Below are 25,733 nucleotides of genomic sequence, written 5' to 3'. Positions count from 1 at the left end.
CAAGTCAAATAGATTTGCACCAAGTCAAGTTCTGAGCCAAGTCGAGTCGAGCTCTATCTAGCTTGGACTCGGCTTGAAATTTTTTCGAGCTCAACTTGGCTCGAACTCAGTTTCAAGCCGAGTCCAGCTTTTCCGAGTCAAGTTAACTCGGTTAGTGTACAGCTCTAACCATAACTCTCACCAACACTATTATTGAGCATTTATAAACATTCAACTGATGACTAGGAAAATGGAACTCGAAATTAATTTTAAAATGATGTGATCATTGATCTGGACCATCGTCTATCACTCGTGATTAATGATAGCTCTCAAGAATCACTTCCATTGGATTATTCCTTCCACCCAATCAATGGCAAGTGGTTTCGGCTGCTTATCCTTGAAAAAACAAAAAAAAAAAAACTTGGTAGCTGGAAGAGACATGATTCAACCAAGGGCCCCTCATGTGAGACTGTGGAACAAGTCTTAGAGATTTGAGCAGACAACAAGTGATAGAGGCCATTCATCAAGTAGGGTACACTTTCTACAGCCAGGATTGATGCTCCAATAACTGACATCTACCATGGAAGACTAAACTTGAACAGCACCATTATCTTCTCCAAACAAGGGAGAAAAAAAGATTTCTAAGACAAGGCATTTACTCTTCCCAGAGACAATTTAAGACTTCCCATAACCCATACAGAGAGCATGCTCCATCATCACCAGCAGCTATGACACATATAGCCAGTACCCATTTTTCGTTTTCTTTTTTCTCCTTTCTCTATTGAAGAGTTCAGAGAAGTCTAGCATCTTACCTCTGGTTTGTTGGGGAGCAGACTGGGAAAATCCAATTCCAGCCTGGCACAATGAATGGTCCTGAGAATACAAGAATAATAATGAAGAGATGCTTCACATGGATTTTCTTCCCACTTGGACGCCACCCATTGATTTGTAACAGGGAGTTTGAAATGCCCGTCCATTGCTGCAAGGCATGGCAACTGGTAAGAATCTTATGTCAGATGCCCGCCAGAAAGACATGACACATTCATACATAGGCAGATGCCATCCATATGAATGGAAAACATACAAACATGCATTTACTGAAACATAGATAAGCATAAGGCACACTTTTATCAATCAAAACATGTTAAGAAGATGTCATCCAGATGTCATGGATTTTATGTTAGATGTGAGACATGACGGATGCCAGATGTTAAGGATTTTATGTTAGATGTACGGCGGAAAGCGTCAAGACATTACATATACTTTTTAAGCTAAGCCATGGTTTCATGTGTTGGTTCCAATATCAGATGTAGATTGTACACATGAGGTATAGCACAATTCATGGATCATATGCCATCAAACACATTTGCATGCATGAACATTCGGCATTACGGTACATGTATGTACACAATCACACATACATGATGTATGCACACTTAGATATGAAAGAGTTAAGGATCATATTCACACAGAATAGCTCCACAGTGATAATATATGCATCAAATCCTGTACATGGACATAAAGAGATCTATAGTGATTAAACAAACATCCACATATATACATGAATGCTCTGGTGAGATGGGCGGTCAAACCATAGATCTAAAACCCGGTGACCCAACTCGAAACTCAGCCAAGTCAGCGGGATTTCAAAGCCAGGCCACATAGGAAACTTGATGGAGAACGTGACTGAGTCTTGAATCAGTGGACTCGCAAAAACTCGAACCAAGTCACTCGCCTGAAACAGCTCTTTTTTGGTAAAAAGAAGTCTGATGCATTTCAAACCTGCAACCTCCATGAGATAGGAGAACACCTGTAAAAAAATGCACCACATGCCATACTTGTGAAAGTTAATGATAAGTTATATATATTTTACATGTTCAGAACCATTTTAAAAATTTATTATTGCTTTATTAACAATTTACTGACTAAATACTATGTCAAGTCAAGTAGACCCGACCCAGGACATCAACTTGAGTTTTCAGATCCTTAAATATTCAAACATAAAAGCTACATGCGAACTTGTGAAGATAATTCAAATACATACCAAAAAATTATATAAAAACCATGAGTGTGAGTGGCATACATCAACATGCATGCACATAGTTTCATGGGTTGCAGGCATTCATGATACAAACACACCACAATTCCACTCCAGAGTAGGAGACCCAATCAAGTTTGGCTTGGTGATCTAATCAGGGGTTAGTCTTGCAACAACTTTGCTGGCTCAGGCAAATTACTTATTTAATAAATGAGGTATCATACACTGCTCGAACCAAAAAGTGTGCGGTACTTTACACTTATCTGTTTGTTCGAGTGGGATCAAGTGGAGACCATGGATCAGCCGTAGGGGTATACACGAACCGAGCTAGCTCGGTTAGCTCGCTCGACTCGACTCGAAAAAGCTCGATTCGACTTGGTTCGAAGCTGAGTTCGAGCAGGCCCCAGCTCGACTCGACTGGGATCGAATCCAGCTCGAATCGAACTCGGATCGAACTAGTTCGGTGACTCGGTTACTTTGCCATTGATGTTGCTCACCAACTGTTTGATAAAATGCCTCAACGAAATGTGGCTGGTGGCAAGGAAGGTACGTACATGAAACAAATACCTTTTTTCTTTTTGTTTTTTTTTTTTTGTTTTTATGTTACTTAAAAGGTGTTTAAGAAAATACCTGTAAAACCATTGCCCTGTTTGTAAAACAGTGGGATTTTGAAGTTGCAGTTCAGGTGTTTGTGGAAATGCCTCAATGGCAAACTCAGCTCGATCTTGGCTCGAACTCAGCCCGAGCTGGCCCGAGCTGCTGACCGAACCGGGCCGAGTTCGAGCTGAGGTCAGCCACTGTTCGAGCCGAGTCGAGCTGAGGCCAGCTCGACTCGGTTTGACTCCATGTACACCCCTAATCAGCCATCCAAAACATAGATTTGACAGGCATCCCTGTGCATGGGGCTTGAACCAAAAACACAGCAGACTGGAAATCCTAACCATGGAATATTGGGCTTTTTGGGGGTTGAATGTGAATAGTTTTTTTTTTTCCAAGCGATGACGACTTTATTGATAAAGGGCCGAAGCCAAAGAATACAGAGAAAAGAAAAAAGCATTTACAATTCTGGCCACAAGACAGGAAACTGATCGATGCCTAAAACATTAGATACACTTGCCCATTCCATGACATTCGATTTCCCCCTATTAAAAACTTCCGAAAGATGCCCCTTTCCATTCCTGAAACAACAGTTATTTCTTTCCAACCAAATGTTCCAAATCCCAGCTAGTAGACATATATGCAAAAGGTTGAATGTGAATAGTTGCTGTATTTTCTTTATTAACTGCCTCTTTGTTGGCCACATATCAAAGGATCAGGGTTGTTCCAATCTAAGGGATGTGCAGTGCATGGGCCATCAATAGGTGGGCCCATAATATGATTAGTTTGGATCACTGAAACATGGGTCCCAATCATACAAACTGAAAAACCAAACAGTGGTGTCCAAACTTTCACCCGGCCATTGTATTTCTAAGCTCTTAATGATAATACCTGTTAAAACACTCTTTATCTAGTTGATTCTTTGGAATATTCAGTACTCCCCATTGGACCAACAATCTGAACCACTGAACCATATGCATGGACTGGTGGCATACAAGATCCACGCCCTATGCATCAGGACATAATAACTACTCTTAATATCATAATAATCAACTCTGGTAAAATTTAAGCTCAATAACAAGGTCATTTATTGAACATAAGGATATTTTGGTGAATTAATACCATAATTAATGAGAGAGAGAGAGAGAGCTCTTATGTCATCTCCACGAGGGTCAGCTCATACTTTAATTTCACCAAATAATTATCGCATTTATTAAATCACCCAAAAATTAGACACATGCTTTTCCATCATTTGGTGAAAATCATTGCATGATTTGTTGATTAGAATTAAAATGGCTGGTTTAGACGTGGGAAAAATAAAAAATAAAAATTTGAGGGTAATAACAGTGTTTTCTGGGAAACCCAATTTCTAGAAAAGAAAATGAGAATGAAAAGCCATTTCCCCTTATTGTTTTTCAACATGATTTTCTTGAAATTTTTTTCCTCAAATCCAAATATGTTGTTTTTAAAAATTTTAATTAAAAAAAAAAAAAAGAAAAGAAAAAAAAAAAAGGAATTTTTCATAACATTTTTACTCAAAAGACGAAAGGTGACACGTGTGCACTAAAGATGGGTTGTGGCACATTTGTCAAAGTGTCTCATGTGATACATCAGTACATGTAGGACATTGGCACGTATGAGAAGCTTGAAGATGGATGGTGGCACATGTTGCACATATGGCATGTTGACACGTGTGGCACATGTGGAGTGCTTAAAGGGCAGTGCATGTGACACAATTGCACATGTGCTACATTTGCACGTAGAGTACTTGAAGATGAGGGTAGCACATTGGGCATGTGGCATGTTGGCACACTTGATAATGTTTTAGGTGTCGCATGTGGCACATTGGCATATGTATGGTGCTTTAAGATGGATTGTGACACATGGCGTAGGGCACATTGGCACATGTGGGGAACTTGAATGGATGTCTACACATGTGGAACACATGAAGGTGGTCGTTGGCACATGTTGCATATGTTGCACATTGGCACATGTTGCATAGATGAAGTGCTAAATGATGGACAATGGCCATGTGGCACATGTGGCAAAATAGGATGTGGCATGTAGGGTGTTTGAAGATGAGGCAGGCACATTGGGGTGTGGCACTTTTTTTTTGAGGGATTATGTGATGCATGTGGCACATTGAAACCCAAATCATTATAAGATGGGCAATGGCACATGTTGTATATGTGGCACAATGGCATGTGTGGCACTTTAAGATGGATGGTTGTACATGCAACACGTGGCACATTGGCACGTGGCGCACTTGAAGATGGGTGAATGCACATGCGGAGCACTTAAAAAATGGGCAATGGCCCATGGAGAAACCGTGTGGAGTACTTTATGAAAGGGTGGTTGTTTCCTCTCATTTCCCATAATTTCTTGGAATGATGTTTCCCAAGTCTAGGCAAGAGAATGAAAAAAGGACATTTTTGAAAGGAAAAAAAAAAATGAGAAGAAAATGAAAATGGCATTTTTAAAAAATTTACAAAAACAAACAACGGAAATTTCATTTTCATGGAAATGATGTTTCCTCAATTTATATTTCAACGAATCCAAACAGGCACAAAAAGAATGCATTTCCATGTGAAACAAGTGTTATTAAATGCTCAGGCTGAAAAGGTTTTACAGTAGCATTCTAGTCTTTATTTTGAGCAAGTGGAAGCAAGTAGGTCACACAGTTCAGTGGTCAAAGAATTGATGTTAGACCGTATTGTGGATGGCCAATGCACCAAAAAATCACAGATTGGAGGAAATCCTTTAACAGAATAGTCAAAGAGATACTTAAGAGCCAAAATACATGAATGGGTTCACATTCAGGCAAGAAAATGGCCAAATATTATACAGCTAAGATCTTCCAATCTGGGGATTATTGGTGCATAGGCCATCCACAGTGAGGCCCATCATATCAATATTTTGGATTCTTGAACCAGCATCCCACTTTTTATAGGCCACCATGGACCCCACTTGTACAAACTGAGAACCCGAATGGTAGTGGACAACATTTCAACCAGAGAATTGTGTGATAACACCTCATGAAAGAAAGGGATGTTGATGCGAAAGAGAGGAGAACTCAAGGCAAAATTGGAGTTCAGGAATTACACCGTACTGCTCATCAGCAATGTACAGTTTGCTGACACAGGATTCCATACAATTGCAGCCTGTGGTTTGGAGATCCACAGGTAAATCTGCTGGGATCCACCCTGGATTTGGGATCCCCCATAAATCTTCTAGACTGGAAAGATTACAATCATTTGATATGGTGGCGCATAAATAGACGGTTATGAGAAAGAAAATATGGCAGTGGACCACATTCAATGAAGACAGGTAAAATATTGAATGGTTAGGATCTTTGAAAACAGGAGTCACAGGTCATCCCCTCTGAAAAAATGAGGATCCACATGAACATTTCAGAGGACAGAACCATGAGCCCCGCATGTACATGATCATGTGCATCAGCAAACTATAAATTGGCTGATGAGCAGGACCTCATAAGAGTTATCTACCCATGTGGAGTAATAAAGGAAGCATGTACACTGAGAACTAAATTACCTATTTGGAGAGAACGCTCATCAGATCCCCCGAAGAAAAATGCTGCATTGCCAGGATGCCAACTTTTGCATTCCCCATAACATCCATACTGTGCTCCTGCTTCACTCTATCTCCATTGCTGTCTGCACACATCTTGTCATGGCTCAGGTCACTCGTGGCTGATTCAATGTCATCCACAGCAAACCTGCTGGGGATGCAAGTCCCTTTGCCAACAAAGCCAAGATTCCTTCCCTGCCCTTGCTCCTGCAGTACAGCTGTCCTTGTGGTATAAGAACCAGGAATCTCACGGATGTTGGGCACAGGCCCTGGCAATCTGCTGGAAGAATTGATATTCATGCCCGCATTCTGCGCCCGCCAACCTGTGCTGCTCTCAGCACGGATCAGGCCAGATGATACTGATGGTGAGACCTGTACGTCTGGGATTGAGTACCCACTTAGCATGTCCACATTCTTGAAATCCCTATCTGGGACCTGTCCAGAACCCAACAATGCATTATTTGATTGAGAAGGAAGTAGGCTGTAGTCGACAATGGAACTACTGTTAAAGCCAGAGCTTTGGTTGATCAGAACGGGATTGTTTCTGGGCTGGAAACCATTTGAAGATTGAGACGGGGCTATGAGGCAAGATGGTTGTACATTGATGATGTGGCTAGACTCTGGAAGCGCAGATGACTGCTGCTGCTGTAGCATCTGCACAAGCCGGTTACTATTCTGAGGATTCAGCCCTCCCATGCTGCTAATGGAACCTGCTGTGCCAAGGTGAGTAGTTGGCCACGTTGCAAATGCTGAATGAATATCCTCAATAGATATCCTTGGTTGAGAAAATTGTTTGGTATCGCTGGATTGGCATTTTAATATAGGCTGACCAAACGCCACACCACGTTCAACAGGACTGCACTTGGGTCCTTGTAGTGATGCTTGTAGAAGGGCATGCTGGTCCATTCCAGCCAAGATTAAACTTCCCGTAGGCCGGCCGAAGAGTTCTGCATGCAGGGCAGCCAGTGTTTGTGATGGAATTTGGCCCGAGGCAGCCAATGCTTGGAGATCATGCCTACCTAGAGAACCCAATTTTGCACTGGGTTCTACAGGCCCACCAAAGGAACCAGCGATTGCATCCTGGTGTTGGGCTACTCCACTTAATCTCTTCAAATAAAGTCTGAATTTCTGTGATTGAAACCAGAGTCACACTATTCAGATAAGAAGAACCACCTAAAGTAGTATGTTAAACTACTGAAGAATAATAACCATATTTTACTCAAAGTTTTGCAGGGGGAAAAAACAAAAAAGGCCAAGCCAGTACACCAATCCTACTTTGGAAGGTTAGGAAACATGTGAGTATGTGCATGTCGGTGGGTGGAAATATTCAAACTTGTGACTGTCACAGCCTGCAAATTTTCATGATGTGCTCAACGAAACAAACATATAGCAGAGTTCACTAGTCCCACATACAACCCTCAACACGAAAATCTGCATGCAGCCACATGTTCAAATATTGCGTGTAAAAAATTCAATCCTTGTGTAAGTCAGGACCCACAATGTGCACCACGTGACCAAAAGCTCAGGCTGTTTAACTGTCAGTTAGGCCACACACGTACCTAAACAACATATTGTCTGAAAAATTTGCATCATTTCATACATGCACACCTGATTGTTTCATGTGCACTTTTCATTAGAACACAAGCATGGGTGGATAGTTAGCAAAGTTCACTTTTTATTTAATCTCAAAGTACCCTTTTTAGAACAAAACTTGTTTACAAAGAAATAGTTGGAGACCTTTATTCAAATTAGGAAACTGTGGTGTACAAAGTCTTTAAATATACTGGTGTATATGCATTGTTTGAAGTATCCCATATATTATCGATAATATCCCCAATATTATCTGAATCTCCACCTCGGCAATACCGATAACACTGGTAATATTAGAATTCTAGGAATCGTCGATATATCGCCAGGTATCGCAAATGTATCAATATTGCCAGTGTATCGCCAATATTTTTGACTCTGTAAATTCCAGCTCGATGATACCGATAACACTGTAGTGTCAGAAATTCCAGACATCGGCGATACGTCGCCAAGTATAACCAATGTATCAATATCACCAAGGTATCACCAATATTTTTTCCTGTGTAAATACCAGGTGTTGCTTGTATCGCCAATATTTTCGACTATATAAATTCCAGGTGTTGCTTGCATCAGCAATGTATCAGCAATATTTCAAAAACATCGCCAATGTATCGATATCGCCAAAAAATTGTTTATTAAAAAATTTTCCGTTTCAAATTTTTTTCTATAGGTGCATGGTTGTATGATGAAATGCATGTTTATATGTGTTTATATACATACATGCATGCATGGATGGATGGATCATAGATGGATGGATGTATGTATGCATGGATGGTTGGTTGGATGGATGGATGGATGTGTGTGTGTGTGTACACGCATACATGCATGGATGGTTGGTTGGATGGATGGATGGATGTGTGTGTGTGTGTGCACGCATACATGCATGGATGGGTGGATCATGCATGTGTTTGTATGTATGTATGTATGTGCATGCATGGATGGATCATGCATGTGTTTGTGTGTATGTATGTGCATGCATGGATGGATGGTTGGATCCACCATTTTCCCCATGTTCCCCTAATATTCAACAATACATGCATTTAGGCCCCATTAAAGGGAAACTTGTTATATTATTCCTAAATATGCAAATATGCGTCTTTTTTGCTATTATTTGATTCTTAAGTATGGAAATATGTATATTTTAGCATCTCTTGAAGTATCATTGAAATGTTCCACCATTTCCCCCATTTTTCTCTAATGTTTCCCTGAGTCATGCTTTTCCCCCATTAAAGATAAACTTAATATGTGTCTTTTTTTGCAATTATTTGATTCCTAAATATGTAAATATGTGTATTTTATCATCTCCTGAAGTTTCATTGAGAAATTCCACCATTTCCTCGTGTTTCCTCAACATTTCCCTCAATCAGCGATACATTTCCAGGAATCAGCGATAATATCAGCAATATCAATACATGTTTCCATATCCCCAGCCAGCAATACATGTAATGATACTGATACTATGAACACTGAACATATGTATGGTGTAGAGACAGTTATTTTTAATGATAAATGACTCAGCTTTTAAAACTTGTGATTGGTTATGTTGTGAATTTGACGGTGCATGAGTAGGGATAATATCGGTGATAGTGATACATGTTTCCATATCCCCACCCAGCGATACATGTAATGATACCGATAATACGAACACTGAGCATATGTATGGTATAGAGACTTGGTTTTTTTTAATGATAAATGACTCGACTTTTAAAGCTTGTGAGTGGTTATGTTGTGAATTTGATGTTGTATGAGCTAGTCATGGAATGCCTAGTTCTATCCTTTTAATATAGTGGTATGATACCCTAGGTCTATATTTATCTATTTCTTCTCATATTTCCTCTTCTCCATTCCTAGTGGTAATAAATGACCAACTGAAATAATGAATGAGTAGCATGTGCCACCAAGAAGAAAGCCGTTGATGGATGCAATCGAACCTGCAAATGACTTGCAACGTTTTCCCTGGTTAGACCTGGAACATTCATCAGTTCAAGAATTCTCTTCGGGACAGCCTCTGCAAGCAAAAATAATAAAATACAAATCAACATGCAGCAACAAAATTGTTTTCAAATGCACTATAACCTGTAATTAGAATGACATCATGCAGCAAATCAACAGGCAACAAAATTCATGAGAAAGAAATTTAAAAAAAAAAAAAAAAAATGGGATATTCAGGGTGCATACTGTCAATTCCAAGTTGATTTACAGCACTGACAAATTGCTGATGGAGTTCTACCGACCAAACTACACGTGGTTTCTTTGAGGTAGAAGGATCGTCACTATCCAGCTCACCATCATCTTCATCTTCTTTAACATCCCTTCTCTTTTTCTGAACTTTCCAGTTACCATCCGTTCCTTCATTGACGGAGGAAGCATACTCAGCATCATCACCTACCCGTCTATTTCGATCAGTGTCTTCGACACTACCCGAATGTTCTAGTTCTTTACTTCCATTCCACTTTTTTCTAATAACATGCTGCCATATATTCTTCAGTTCTTCTATGCGGACAGGCTTAATTAAATAATCACAAGCACCATGTTTGATTCCTCTCATCACTGCACTGGTTCTCCCATCTGCGGACATCACTGATGAAAAAATAAAATAAAATCTCTTGTTAGTTTATAGAACACCAGATCTAACAAAATTAGAGTAGAATGAATATTACTTACTGATAACAGGCAAATCCATTTCCAGCCCAACATGTTCAAGGAGTCTAAATCCATCCATGTCAGGCATATGAACATCACTTATTACAATGTCAAAACCACCCTTCTCCCCCCGAAGCAGAGATAAAGCAATCGTAGCTCGGCAGCAAGTTGTCACTGCAGGGATCAGAAAACTTTGTTGTCAGTACATCTGGTAGGTATATTTCCATAAAAGCAATTTGATAGGGAACTTAGCTACACGAATATTCTAGTCACCCATGAAACCAGAAACCATAATAGGCTAGTCCTGAATAATTCATTAAAATCAAAAAAGCTGCAATTGAAAAGATCCCAATAACAAATTGTCAATTTCCATATTCAAATATTTCCTAACACTAACAGAAGAAACATGGATTATGGATGAAGGCACAAAAACTGCCTTCTTACGTATCTCAGGAAGTGGAATATTCCCCATTAAATGCAGCAACCAATTGATGAGGATACAAGAAGGAAATAATGAATTGAAACTTAACATTTCGGACTGTAATAAGGAGACAAGTAATGCCTGAAGCTAGTCACAATTTCAGCACCACATAACAACATAGTGATACCATGAGGGTAAAACAGTAGTAACCTTATTCACAAGTACACTCGCATATCCCTATAAAATTGTTCCATCTAAAATGGTTCCACCTATTTTATCCTCTCAGCAATAATCTGGTCCCTCTGTGTGTGTGTGTGTGTGTGCGTGTGTGTGTGTGTGTGTGTTAGCAGAGAGCAAACAAATGCATCTTCAGATATAGTGTCAGTTGATGTCAACAGTACTTGTTGATCACAAAAGGCGTGAAGGGCTACAGACTCACCAGAAAAGTTATCCTAGTTACGGAAAAAAGATTTTGATCGACCAAAAATATTGATGTGGAAATCAATCACCACCTTCATCCCCTCCCGTAACTCTCAAATTGATTTGTTTCCTCTTCCTCACAGGCTCATGAATAACCAAAAAGGCATTAATCAGCTACTCTCATCACAGGTAGGAGCAACATTTTTTACCATACAGCAAAGAGAGCATCAACAACAATATGAATGATGTCATCCAGTGAGGTTGGTGACCAAAAGTCTTTGGAGCTTCAACATTAGTGGTGACTTTTGCTAATTAAACATGTTTGAGGTGGGTTTTTACATCTGAAATTTCAAAATAAAAAGTCAGTGTTTTTCGTTTCTCTTGGAGCATTTTGATCTTTCTGAGATCTAAAATTGGTATTGTCCAATGTCAATAGATATTCCACATTAAATGGCAGTGGTTCCGAGTTGATCCAACAGGCATTGGTAAACCTGTGGCTTTTCTTTTGTAAACCACTGTTACCCCCACCCTATTTTTGTTGGTTTTCAACGGGAATAGAATAAATCTATTTGATCTCTTACCGTTCAGTGTAGTGATTTAGAATTGTCTTAGTAATGCAGCCGAGGAGTGGATCCCACAAAAGCCTAAGAGTGGGATCTGAGCCCCACAATCTGTCCAAACAGTTTGTGAACCCCTAAATAGTTTGATCAATGTGTGCCCCACTTGAGTGGTCAATCAGTGAGGGTTGTAAACTAGAATTTTGAGGGTAGTGATTTAGGGATAAATCTATTTGATATCTTTCTTATCTTTGAGGGTACGGCCTTAGAATTGTCTTGATGATGCAGCATAGGAGTCAGCAGTTCCCTATCTCTTTTTTTTCTGTACTTCTTTTTGTGGTTAGTAACGATTCATTAAAGGAAAGAGATAGACCATACCCATAAAGGCAATGATCATATCGCCAACATATTGTGTTCTATGGTTCTACCTATTTATCATGTGGGTGATGGTATTGAACAAAGAAAAAGAAATGCATTAGCAGGTAGTGGAAAATCATCCTCATATGTAGTAATTGTTGACATCAACAGTATCAACTACAGACTCACCAGAGAAGTGATGGGGACATCACGCGCACGCGCACGCGCCCCACCCTACGCACATATGCAAGGAGGAAGGCCCCACTATCGATCTAGATCGATGACGACCTCTATGGAGGACCTTTTAGTTAGGGGGTTGTGCTATGGAGCATTGGAGTGGACCCGATCATCATAGGGATTCCACCATTAGATCTCATGATCGTGGCCCACTACCCTAGATGATCTAGGATTTTGAGTTTTGGTTATTATCGCTATTAGGAACATCATGAACGGTTTTGATTGTGTTGATTAATTGTTATTTTTCTTACTTCGTCTCTAAGTAATAGTGTGCGCACAAGGCGCGGCTTTTGGGGTTTAGGGTTTTTCTTATAAATAGGCAACCCCATGTAGGTTTTTTCATTGAAGATTATGAATAAAATTCTGCGTTTTCCTGCTTCTCTAATTCTCTGAGTTGTGAAAATCTAATTAGGTGAGAAACTCTCCCTTCTTCAAAGGGCTAACTACCGTGGTGCGAAGCCACACCCATCCCAAATCGCCCCCACCTCCTACCCTCAATATTCATCATCTCCCACAGCCATCCCATCATCAAATCCACCCCCTTTTGCAGTCGATCCTTCCTCTACAGCAGATTTGCAGAATCAGGCCCTCCAAGAGGGCTGAAACTTCGATGAAGCACTATGCACAGACCGAATGACCGATCGGCCCGAAACTTGGTGTGTGGGTGGTCCACCCCTGGCCGACTAACCCCATGCTGTCCCTTTTTGGGTTCGTGGGCCCCACACACGTGCGGGCAGAATCCCACGCACATGCGTCTAGGCTAGATTGTTGTCCACGTGTGTGGACTATTTTCAAGTTCTCTCTCTCCTCTAATCCTCTCCTCTCTCGCCTTAAATCCCTAACCCCAACCCTAGATAATCCCAAATTCCAAGTTCTATTCCACTTTTGCAAACCCTAGGCTTTCCCGAATTGAAACATATGAATCCCTTGGATTGGGGAATAATTCTTTGAAAGAGTGGATGAATCTACTCTCCTTTGAGCATTGTTTGGTCTATGATTTTTAATTGATCCAGCCCTAACATGTGTAGGCTTGGACCCTCATAGATTCCCCTTGTCGAATGCTTAATCTTATGTGGGATGTGGAATTTTTGTGATTGTTTCTAAATGAGTATGATCTAAAGCCTGAAATCTAGCGTATCACGTTTAACTTTCATGTCCTGCATCAAGAAGTGTTCTACATTGTTAGGGAAAAATAATTCTACTCAAATATAAATATAGATGCCAAAATCAATTGTAATATGTATAGCTTCATCTGCTACCATAACCATAAACTGAAGAACTTGCTCTTCCTCACAGGCTCTTGAATAACCAATCAGGTGTTCACTACTCTAGTCAGTTGGGCGAAACATCTTGACCATACAGCCATCCAATCCAATGAAACAGGGGCATGTGCCAACCCAAAGGTCTTTGAAGCTTCAAGATTTGTGGTCATCTTTTGCTAATTCTCTATGCATGTTTGAGTTTGGTTTTGTCAATTTCTGAAATTTTGAAACAGAAGTAAGTCACTAATCTTTCTCTTAGAGTGTGGTAAGTTGCAACCGTTTTGAGATCTAACATTGTTATTGTTCAGTGTTGTTAAAGCTGATTAATATGGGTTGTATGAAAATACAGCCCACCTAATCCTCCTTTTTATCGTTCCTCTCGTTATGCATATTTTATATTCTTAGGGGCTTATATTGTAAATTGTATCAAGTGGGGGGTATTTTTGGTATTTTGGTTTTATAACTTGAGTGGATAAAAGCAAGTGGGTGGGGATGTCCAGTCCTAACCCTCTCCGGTAATCGATCAAGCTGAGATCTTCTTCTAGTCTCCTACCTCTTAAATCTCTTTTTTCTTTTCCATTTTTTTCCTTTTCATTCTCTCTTGGGTTGAGCATCCCTTAAGGAACCTAGGGTTTCTTTTCTTTGGTGTTTTGGCCTCTTATATAGTCTACATGTGAAGAGTGTGGTGATAAGTATTGGAAACTGCAGAAACACCCAGATATGAATCAAGCAAAGTACACGCAATCGCACAGACCAAATAAGAACAATTCGAATTTTATGCAAAAAAACCCTTAAGGGAAAAAACCACAGCACAAGCGACGAGTAATGCACTATGAAAGTAGAAATTACAAGAGATAGTAGGTTACCGATTCGAACAAACCTTGAATCTCTTTTCACAAGCCCTAGCTATGCACTTGAACCCTTAGGAACGAATTAAAAAGCCCTAATACACCTCTCTCACTCCCAAATCCCGATTACACTTGATATATATAGTGTCACAGCCAGACTAGGAAACAACTTACGCACTTACTCAATTCTGCACATATTCAACCTTCTATTATCCATATTGCCCACATAATCTAAATCCACATAGCCTACTAGCTTAAGCCCTGATTTTTCAAATGTTAGGACATAATCTTGTGTACCTCGAATATATCGAAGTAGTCATTTCACTGCCTCCTAGTGTTGCTTGTCGGGGTTAGACATGTATCGGCTAACAACATCCACTGCATGTGAAATATCCAGTCTACTACAGATCATGGCATACATTAAGCTGTCAACTACACTCAAATAAGGCACACGAGACATATCATGTTTTTCTTCATCGATTTTAGGACATTGTTTAGGCGATAGCTTAAAATGAGTCATGTGAAGAATGCTAACCGGCTTTGCCTCATCCATCACATACTTCATCAATACCTTGTCAATTTATTCTGCCTGAGATAATCATAGCCTGTTCCTCTTCCTATCTCTGTGTATGTCAATGCCAATAACCGTTTTTGTAGCCCCTAGACCTTTAATCTCTAATTTCCCTGATAACTAAGTCTTCATTATGTCGATCTCAGACATGTTATGACTGACAATAAGCATGTCTTCGACATACAAAACCAGGATGGCATCGACAGACCCTGTTACTGACAGATTTAAGACATCAACAACAGTGACTGTTATGCATTCTAGTGTGTGAACATGGAAGTGTTAGGCTGATTTCTGCTTCATGCATTAAGCTTTTATCATGTTGGAATGTGCGACTGGACTAATCATCGCTTCGGGAGTAGTGCAAGCAGTTTCTCAAGTTTTCTTGTCTTTTTATGGTATTAAATTTGGCTCTAATTGAGATGTAGCATAAATAAAGAGCATAGACTTAGTTAAGTGAATCCATCCGACTTTTAGGAAGCTCAAATTACCTCTACTAAGTCAAATGAAGCTAACTATCTCCAGTGATCCAAATCTATACAAATTTTCTCAATGGCCAAGGGAAAGCTAAAATGTTTGACCATGGAGAAACCTGATGAAAGTAACAGTAAGTATGATGAATGGATTCAAGAGTATGGTCATATTATGATTTATGACATGGTTGTGGAACAATATGGAAACATCCATGACTGAGAAAGTGATATTTTTGGATATGGGAAAAGAAGTTTGGGATACTTTGTGTGAGATGTATTTATCAGAGAACAACATTTCTCGTATCTGTTAGTTGTTTGAAGAAATCTTCACATTCCAACAAGGGAATAAATCCCTAGGTGAATATTTCTCAAAAATCAAAAGGAATGTGGGAAGAGCTAAATGTGCATCAGCTAATTAGCAATCTAAGGGTCTGTTTGGGCGGTGGGATTAGAAGGGATTAGGTGGGATGGGATTCATGTGGTCCTGTGCCAATTCCACTACACGTTTGGGAAGAATGGAAAAGCTTGGAATTGCATTAAATAGAATTGCATTGGGTCCCATGCCAATTTCAGTCAATGTTAGCAAGTTGTTGTAGGTCCCACCATGATGTGTGGGCTATATCCATACCGTCCACCCATTCATTGAGATTATTCTAGAGCATGGGCCAAAAAATCGGGTAAATCTAATACTCAAGTGGACCCCACCATAGAAAGCAACGGGGATTGAATAATTACCGTTGAAAACTTCTTTGAGGCAACATTAGTTTTGGATCTACCTCATTTTTAGGCCCATGCCATAAAATGAGGTTACAAAACAAATGAACAGTTTAGATATAACAAATGTGTGTTATTCTCAATAATTCAAATGATGGTGGGTATATCCATTCAATGTACCACCGTAGGATCAACAAAGCAGGGCATTAATCTTATCCCATGACAAGAGGGGACAATCCCTGCCATGGGTAATAATGATGTTTTTTGAATCCCATCCCACCTAATCCCTTCTAATCCCACTGCCCAAACAGACCCTAAGGAAGTAACTACAGCAACATGAAGAGTTTCGTGTAACCAAGTTCTTGCCTAATAGAGACCAAAATATGAGCCAATGTGACCGCAAATCATTGGTGATGAAGAAGTTTACGCCAATCTTCAGTATGTATCCTTTGATTTTAATGTCAAGTCTAGTGGAACCATGACAGATTCGCATTAGTGTCATATGTTGGACGAGGAGGAGGTCGTGGACAACAAGATAATCAAGGTGGTAGAGGTGATCATAATGATTTTGGTGGAGGTCATGGGCCTCGAAAGTGTACTCATAGTGGGCTAACTAATCACACAATGGAGAGGTGTTGGGATATCCATGGCAAACCAACATGAGCTAATCAAACCTCTTATTCTAAAGAGAATAGTGGATCTCGTCTGACTAGTCCTATGACTAGTAGCATCTCAACCGTCCACTCCCTCCAAAGATGTGGCCACACAGACTAAGGATGAGTACACCAAATTATTGAAAACTCAACCTTACCTCCGATGCCTCTTTTTCTTTTACAACTATGTTTGTAAACTCAACTATAACTTGTTTAGCCTCTTAATCTCCTGCTTCATGGGATACTACCTCTAGAGCATGATCACGTGAAAGGTGAATCCAGTGCCTTATCCTTCGTTACTTCGACAGTGACGAGTTCACTTGTTACTTTGGCAGATGATACCCTATCCAAAGTATGTGTGGTAGGTATAGTTAATGCTAGTCCCTCACTATGATTGTCGTTTGTGCTTTTTGTCCTTAAATTCACCTTTAGTTTTATATCAGCTAGTAAACTCACTAAATCTCTTAATTGCTTTGTAGCATTTTATTGGTCACACTAATTTTTTCCAAGATCCAAAGACAAAGACGAGATTAGGAGAGGGCATGAACATGGTGTACTTTACTATCTTGATCGTGATCTAGTTAGACCAAAAACACAAACAAGTATCTCTCCTTACTAGTGGCACTATCATCTTGATCACCCATCTTTGAAGATTCTCAATAGTATTGTGTTGTCATTATCCAGTGTGTTAGAGTTAGAATGTGAGGTGTGTGAGCTGAGTAAACATCATAAGATCTCTTTTTCTCCATAAGTGAAAAAGCATAGTAAAGTTCCATTTACTTTAGTACATTTAGATATTTGGGGTTTTCTTTTGATCTCTAGTATGTTAGGAAAGTATTTTGTTACTTTTGTTGATAATTTTTCCCAAATCACTTCACTTTATTTAATGAAAGATCGATCTAAGTTACTTTCTATTTTTTAAAACGTTTCATATGGAGGTGTAGAACCAATTCATTTCCAACTTGTGTGTTTGCTTCGATCTGACCATGCAATAGTGTATGTATCAAATTACTTTTAATTCATATTTATTTGGACATGGCCTTGGATCAAACATCGGGTATTTACACTCTACAACAAAACGACGTTGTTAAAAGGAAAAATCATCACTTGTTAGAAGTTATTTGAACATTGTTAATGCATATGAATGTTCCAAATGTCTTTTGAAGTGATGTTGTTCTACTTGCACGCAACTTAATTAATCGCATGTCTTCCTCCATTCTAGCGGGTCAATCACATCATCCTGTTTTATTCGAAGTATTTTGTATCTATTACAATATGGCCATAAAGGCCAATACGTATAAGTAATGGCTGTGACCGTTATGTGATACAAGGGTGAAACGGGGTAGTTGGTTTTTTGAAACCGTAACGGCCGTTATGGGGCATAACGACCATTATCTCTATAAAGGTTTTAAAAAAACGGTTATTTTTTCTCTTTAAATCTATTTTTCTCCTTTTTTTTTCCTTTTCACATTTCGAAACTTTCCTAGATTGTTTTACAGCAGATTTCAACCACTCTTACTACAGTCTACAGTTTTTAAGATTAAAATCATAGATTGAAGCGATTGTACGAATACAAGCCCAAGGGCCATTTTTTCAACAAAAAAAAAATGTAGTATTTATTCCTTTTTCCCGATTTCTAGTTCTAATGCTTGATTGTGAAGTGTATATATTAGAGACACATAACCAAACTATGTTCATAAATTCACCAGACAACCAGATACAACACTCTCACCAAAGAGTGGACTTTTACGCTACCATTTTTTTTGAAAGTTGACTGTTATGCTGCCATAAACATGTTTTTAAAAATTTTATAAAAAAAAAAAAAAAAAAAATGAATACATATTTGGAATATTTACATTATTTCGAATTTTCTAAATATTTTTTCAAAATTTTTCAAGCATAAAAATATTTCAAACATTATGGGGGTCATAACAATCGTTACGCCCCCATGTCGGTAACATTGATCATTACGGCACCATTACCAATACAGAATTTTGGGTGCATGTGCTTTGTTCATAGATTTTATTTCCTAAGATTCCACGATTTTTTCTTTCCCCTAGAGTTTTTGGGTGCATGTGCTTTGTCCATAGATTAGAGTAAGTTTTGATGTATTAGATCCCCAAGTAATAGAATCTGTGATTCTTGGGCATTCCAGAATACAGAGAAGTTATAGGTGTTACAGTCCTAGTTTTCGTAAACGAATCGTGTGTGGCAATATTACCTTCTTTGAATCTATGCTATTCTTTTTAGATGAGTCAAAGCTCATGCAATGAAAGATCTTTAGTCCTCTTCTACGATGTCAATGCCTCTTCCCTTAGAGGTTCATCCCATATCAAATCACTTTCTTCCATAGGTTAGTCTCTTCCTACAATTGAACCTACTCTCAAGGTTTGCTAAAGACGGAAGAAGGGAGATAGTGAAGTTGTCCATGACTTGCCATCCACCACATCTTCCAAGCCTTTTGATCTTAAACCTAATGAATTCTTATAATCTTCCTACTGCACAGAGGAAAGGTGTCTTGTACTGAACATCATATTTCTAGATTTGACTCTTTTCTTCCAGATTTCTCGAATTTGCATTATCTCTTTCCTCGCATTCTAATCCTAAGTCATATCAGGAAGCCTTGTATCATGAGGGGTGCAAGCAAGCTATGGAAGAAGTGATAATTTCTCTTCATTGTACTGGTACTTGGGAATTGACCTATCTTCCCACTAGCAAGCGTGATGTTGGACACAAGTGGGTGTATGCCGCTTAGTTTTGACCTCATGGAACATTCGAAAGATTTAAAGCTCGATTAGTTGCTAAGGTATACACTCGTAAAACTCTCAAAATTGATTACACTGAGACATTCTCTCTAATTGCTAAGATCAATTCCATTCGTGTTATTCTCTCAATTGTAGTTAACCAGGGCTGGTCTTTATTTCAATTTGACATTAAAAACGCCTTTCTTCATGGAAATCCAGAAGAAGTCTATATGAAGCAACCACTGGGTTTGTTGCTCAGGGGAAGTCAAATAAAGAGTGTAAGCTTCATAAGGCGGTCTATGGGTTGGAGCAATCACCACAGGCGTGTTTGGATAAGTTCATTAAGGTTGTGTTGGCCTATGGGTTACAGAGGAGTTAGGTTGATCACTTGGTCTTCATACAGTGGGCTGCGTCTGGGCTAAATGTGTTGGTTGTGTACGTAGACGATATTGTAGTCATAGGTAGTGACAATAGAGGAATTGAAGAACTCAAGCAAGACCTTCAACATGATTTTTTTAACAAAAGGTTTTGGTCATCTTTGGTATTTCCTAGGGATAGAGTTTCTCGAATTAAAAGAAGGGGTTAATATATCACAACGAATATATACCTTAGATTCACTTAGAGAAAGAATGTCTCCTTAGTGATACGCTTGTCGATACACCAATGGATCCTAATCACAAAAAAGGGAGTGATCAAGGAGAAATAGTTGACGACTCGGAAAGGTATATTAGATTGGTTGGAAAAGTTATTTACTTGATTATTACCTGACCAAACATATCGTATGTTGTTAATGTGGTAACTCAGTTCTTCATTTTCCTATATCTCCATATTTCGATGCAGTTGTCGGGATTTTGCGGTGTCTCAAGGGAACTCCAGGTCAAGGAATCTTATATAAGCGACATGATCATCTCCAAGTTACTAAGTATTCTACTTGTGCAGGTTCGTGATCTCATCAGCAGTCAACAACCGGATATTGTACATTTATAGGAGGAAATTTAGTCACACGGAAGTGTAAGAAGCAAAGTGTAATAGCAAGATCTAGTGCAAAAGCAAAATATAAGACCATGGCACATACCATGTGTGAGCTTGTATAGGTAAAAAAGTTATTACAAGAGATGGGTTTTACTGTATATTTGCAAATATAGCTGTTTAGTGATTTAGAATTTTCTTAATGATGCAACCAAAGTGCATTCCCATGAAAGCTTAGGATTGAGACATGGGCCCCATGATCCATCCAGACAATTCTGTGAGCCCATATAATGGTCTCATCAATATGTGGACCCCACATGAGCGGTTTATCAGTTAGGATAGTGACTAGAAATGTTAGGCTAGTTATTTAGAATTGGCATGATGAGGCAGCTTAGGAGTCAGGACAGAGTCCAACAAAAGTCTAGGCACAATCTGTCTGGAATTTCCTGTGCGCCCTGATAATGGTCTAAATAACATGTGGACCATAGACATGACGCAGTCAAACCACAGGTCGATGAGTCCATCAAGTTTTTTTATTATTTCATTACTAAAGTTCGAGTTTGTCATGAGTTGTGGAACAAATTTGCCTTATATTATTTTTGTCATTTACAAATTCCTTTGCAGGATACTACCTAAAGATGTGTGGCCTGCGATCATCCTGTGGACCATTCTCAAATTCTTCTTGGAAGACTGTAGATTATGGTTGTGCAAAGTGTGAACCACAGCAGCAACAGACTCGGGTGACGGAATGGAGAAGCATCGATTTCAAAATGTTTCTTAGTATAAACAGGTAGGAAATTGTTGGCAGTCATATAGGCTCTTTGGGGGGAAGAGGAACAGTAGGTTTTTTTGGAATTAAAGTGGTACGGTATCGGAGGTGTTCAAAAGGGCAAAGCTAGATGTAGTGGGATGGGCCTCTTGTCTAAAGGTTATTGATGTTTGTCTTCCTTGTTCGTGTTGCAGCTGCAGTTTTTGCCTTAGATTTTTCTTTAGCTTTTCTCTTCAATAAAAGTTCAATATCTAAAGAAAGAAAAACAGGTAGCCAATGGGAGCAGAAGCACAGGTTTGGAATACGATTCAAAGTAGGAGCAGCACCTGTGTAGAAGGATCGTGAAAGCAAGCTGTGGATACAGAATTGAGATGTGATCCATGATGCAAGAAATAATACCCATTCTTTCCGGAGTGATGGGAAGAGGTACATGTATAAGGAGCTCACAAGTTCCATGAAGCCTCAAAAAGAAGAAATGCAAGAAAATTTGATAAATGAACCGAAAGAAGTGCCAACAAATTAATTTGCAAATGATCTACAGATGGATCAACGATCGAATTGACCAAAGAATTATCGAAAGGATCTGCTGATAGATCAATGGCTAGACTTGCATCAGATGAAGGACCAAGACTTGAATCAACTTGTTGGTCTCATGGTATATCCCAACACAGAGAATGATATCAGGAAATGATATTTGTTTATAAACTCTTCTGTCAAGTGGGTAACACTGGGAATAGCTAGAAATGATATTGTGAAATTTGTGGCACCAAATGGGCATACAATATGCATGGGATTTGCTGCTTCAAACCAGAGGGTTTGTAGACAAATCACAGAACAAAGCAACAGATAGATTGACAATTGGATTGATGAAAGAATTGACAGCAAGATTAAGGGTCAGATCGACAAATCTCAATAAGAGATGTTAATGATGATATCGGCATGTTGAGCACCCTGCAACTACAATCAAAACAGCCAATTCGAAGATCAATGATGAGATGGTAGAAGCAAGGATGATTATGATCCATGAGAAGCCAAAAGTGGCAAGATAACACACCGGTTTAAGATCTAGTGATAATCATGTCAATTCAACAGTAGGGCCTTTATTCACTCCCACCAAAGCCAACGGAGACAAGACATCAGGCGAACCATGTCAATGGAGGCATGCAGAGATCCAAACTTACGAGCAAGTTCTTCCCATTGGAAGAGACTAAGGCAGCCTAGGTGTGAATCCCATTAAAGCCTCTGCCTAGGCCCAATGATATGTTAGATCAGATTCTTGGTCCCCATGATATATCCTGATAGATTTTTTTGGCCCCTAAATAATGGCCTAGTCAATCTAGGGGCCTCACAAGTGGTCAATCAGTTAGTGGACCATGCATGATCCAAATTTGAGGGCAAGTTCTTCCCACTGGGAGAGACTGAAGCAGCCTAGGTGTGAATCCCATTAAAGCCTATGTACTGTAGGCCCAATGATTTGTGAGATCAGAATCTTGGCCCCCATGATATATCCTGATAGATTTTTTGGCCCCTAAATAATGGCCTGGTCAATCTAGAGGCCTCATGAGTAGGGGTGTACATCGAGTCGAACCGAGTCGAGCTGGCCTCAGCTCGACTCGGCTCGAACACTGGCTGACCTCGGCTCGGCTCGGTCCTCGAGCCTGACTGGCCAGCTCGGCTCGGCTCGGTTCGGTCAGCAGCTCGGGCCGAGTTCGAGCCAAGATCACCATTGAGGCATTTCCACAAACACCTGAACTGCAACTTCAAAAACCCACTGTTTTATAAACACTTCTAAGTAACATAAAAACCCTACAATCTCTAGAAGTTACTAACTATACTGCACATTCATGGCTTTACACAATTGAAAAAACTTTCATCTCATCAAGCTGCTACGACCAAGGGTTAGAAGCAGCAAACCACAAAGAAAGGACAGAACAGAGAGCAAACTTACCAACATTCGCCTGTTTTTCTGCCAATGTTGCAACTGTTCCTGCTGTGTGCGTTTGAGTGTACTGGGTGCATTTGACCGCCTATCACTCTCTAATGAAGGTTTCAAATCTCTTCCCACTCCAAGCTGGATTCAATCCGAGTCGATTCGAGCTGGGGCCTGCTCGAACTCGGCTCGAACTCATTTTCAAGCTCAAAAAATCAGCTCGACTCAGCTTGAACTCGGCTTCGAACTGAGTCGAATCGAGCTTTTTCGAGTCGAGTCGAGTCGAGTCGAGCTAGCTCGGTTCATGTACACCCCTACTCATGAGTGGTCAATCAGTTAGTGGACCACGCACATAATGTAGTCAAACTGTGAGTCCAGATGTCCAGAGGACTTATTGTTTAATTAGTTGTTAAGAGTTGGAGCTTGTCATGACTTGTTGAGTTAGTTTCCCTTTGCATGCACCAAGAACTTTGTAGACAAAACACATCCGTCCCAAGGTTTTAAGACTCGATCAAGTCCCATGCTACTCGTCCAAGCCGACTCAGACTCAGTTGAACCCAATCATGTTCGATACCACAAGTCACCCAGCTAGTTCAACCACGATTTGGGCGAGTCTTGTCTCGACTCAAGAACAACTTACTAGAAAACCTACCCATAACCAGTTTCCTAAAGGCCTCGAATTCTACACATGCATAATGCACAAGAAACCCAAACCAACTTCTTGGTTTCTCTCCACATGAATAAAGAGATCTGGTACATGTAGGCTCTCTCGTACATGTATAAGACCACATCATGTGGTGCTCAGTGGATGCTCAATCTAGTTGATCCAAACCATATATAAAAATCCTTGCCTGGATATGAATGACATGTGTGGCCCACTTTGGAATAATGTGGGCATTCTCCCACATAGGATCACGTGTCACCATAACATACAATGAATAGGATATATGGTATGTACTCTATGAGTTTGAACATTTTACTAGATACTTAAAATGGATTATGAACAATAACCTCAATAATCTGGTCTACTAAGAGTATTGATATAGGACAGTGGCAATCGTTACTACATTAATCGAAATGGGGTCAAAGATGATCAAAGAAATGAGCACTCCCAATGGCATGGATACTTTTAGTTTAGAAGTGTGGTATGGCAATTACATGCCAGGTATGGTCACGCATGCTAATTCCAAGTGGTTTAAAAATCTCTACCAAGAGATGCCTTACCATTCTGTCCATTCACCCTACGCATAAACATTGATTTCTTTTTTGCTTTTTAACACTACCAGGGATAGAACCCTGGATCACTCACACTACAATGTCTCTACCAGCTCATCTAACAAGCAGTAGACAACAAAAAATACAATGTCATAAAACCAGAATCATCAACTGACTTGAATAAACAGGAATGTATACACAACTATAATGTTTGTTTATATAAACTCCCACTAACCAAACATCACTCAAGGAAGTAATCTCTTGGCTTGCAGGTGCAAAGTAATCTACAAACACCTGATGACTCTAATGCCGATTTGGAAGGCAATAACCTTCGCTTATGGATGAAGCTATAAGCTCTTTCTAACTTGTAAACACTTACAGGAAGACAGACAACATGGAAAAAAGTTACACCTAAAACTCACTTTCAGGTGTAAGTCGTTTACAAGTTATAACCTTACAGGCATCCAAACGGCCCCTACGCATGCCATGAAGATGGAGCTGCATTCAACTTCAATAACGCAAGCCGAATAACAGCATTCTAATATAGTATCATATCTAACGCCCTAACCCTAGAATTTCCATCCCTCCACTAAAACCACCATTTCCTCCAAGCACCAAGGGAAGTATATCAAATTGCCCGAGAATTGCGAAAATCAGACAAAATGCAGAGCCAAACGGACCTTGATACAGGCATTTCCTAAGCATCTGCTCCAAGATCTTCAGGCACGCCATGTCATCGTCCACGACAAGAACTCTCAGCCCGACCGGGAACTGGTCGGGCACAGCGCCCTCCGTCTTACAAGATCCGAAGCTGCTCGCCGCTGTCGTCCTATGGCTCGACGCCGGCAGCTTCTGCAGAGTATCCATTGCAGATTTCAATGGAATCAAGCTCCTTTTTAAAAACAAACCCTCAGAGGCCCCTCCTCTTCACCCTGGCGTAATTATAGTCATTGGATCTTCTGATGCGGTGGATCGGACCGTCGATTGGCATCGATTCCGTTCCGTGGACGGATTTCCGCCGGATCTTCGCAGAAAAATGCTGGAATCAGCGCTGTCTGATTAGAATCTAGCGCAGAAATGCTGAAATTTCGCTTTCGGGGTTCGTTTTCTCCGATTTTTGCTAGATCTGCTCGAAGAAAAAGAAGAAGAAGCTTATTACAGCGG

General features: G+C 39.9%; 1 protein-coding gene across 5 annotated transcripts; it reads right to left on the bottom strand.

The window, feature by feature from the left end:
• Window positions 1-562: 562 nt before the first annotated feature.
• Window positions 563-25,733, bottom strand: LOC131226648 (two-component response regulator ORR21-like). 5 transcript variants are annotated; one of them, XM_058222252.1, is made up of 7 exons: window positions 25,250-25,733; window positions 10,454-10,606; window positions 9,968-10,369; window positions 9,721-9,797; window positions 6,803-7,330; window positions 6,167-6,637; window positions 1,384-1,789 (listed from the first exon to the last, which is right to left on the bottom strand). In XM_058222252.1, the coding sequence occupies exons 1-6, from the start codon at window positions 25,434-25,436 to the stop codon at window positions 6,167-6,169; spliced, it is 1,818 nt and encodes a 605-aa protein (XP_058078235.1). In that variant the 5' UTR covers window positions 25,437-25,733; the 3' UTR covers window positions 1,384-1,789. The 5 variants fall into 5 exon arrangements, with proteins under 5 accessions (XP_058078234.1, XP_058078233.1, XP_058078235.1 ...); XM_058222251.1 differs by lacking the exon at window positions 1,384-1,789 and adding an exon at window positions 563-974 and having other exon boundaries at window positions 6,167-7,330; window positions 25,250-25,732; XM_058222250.1 differs by lacking the exon at window positions 1,384-1,789 and adding an exon at window positions 563-958 and having other exon boundaries at window positions 6,167-7,330; window positions 25,250-25,731.

The sequence above is a fragment of the Magnolia sinica genome, chromosome 15 (genome assembly GCF_029962835.1).
Source record: "Magnolia sinica isolate HGM2019 chromosome 15, MsV1, whole genome shotgun sequence".
NCBI lineage: Eukaryota > Viridiplantae > Streptophyta > Magnoliopsida > Magnoliales > Magnoliaceae > Magnolia > Magnolia sinica.
The sequence above is the reverse complement of the archived record's forward strand: the minus strand, read 5'-3'. Positions and strand labels throughout refer to the sequence as shown.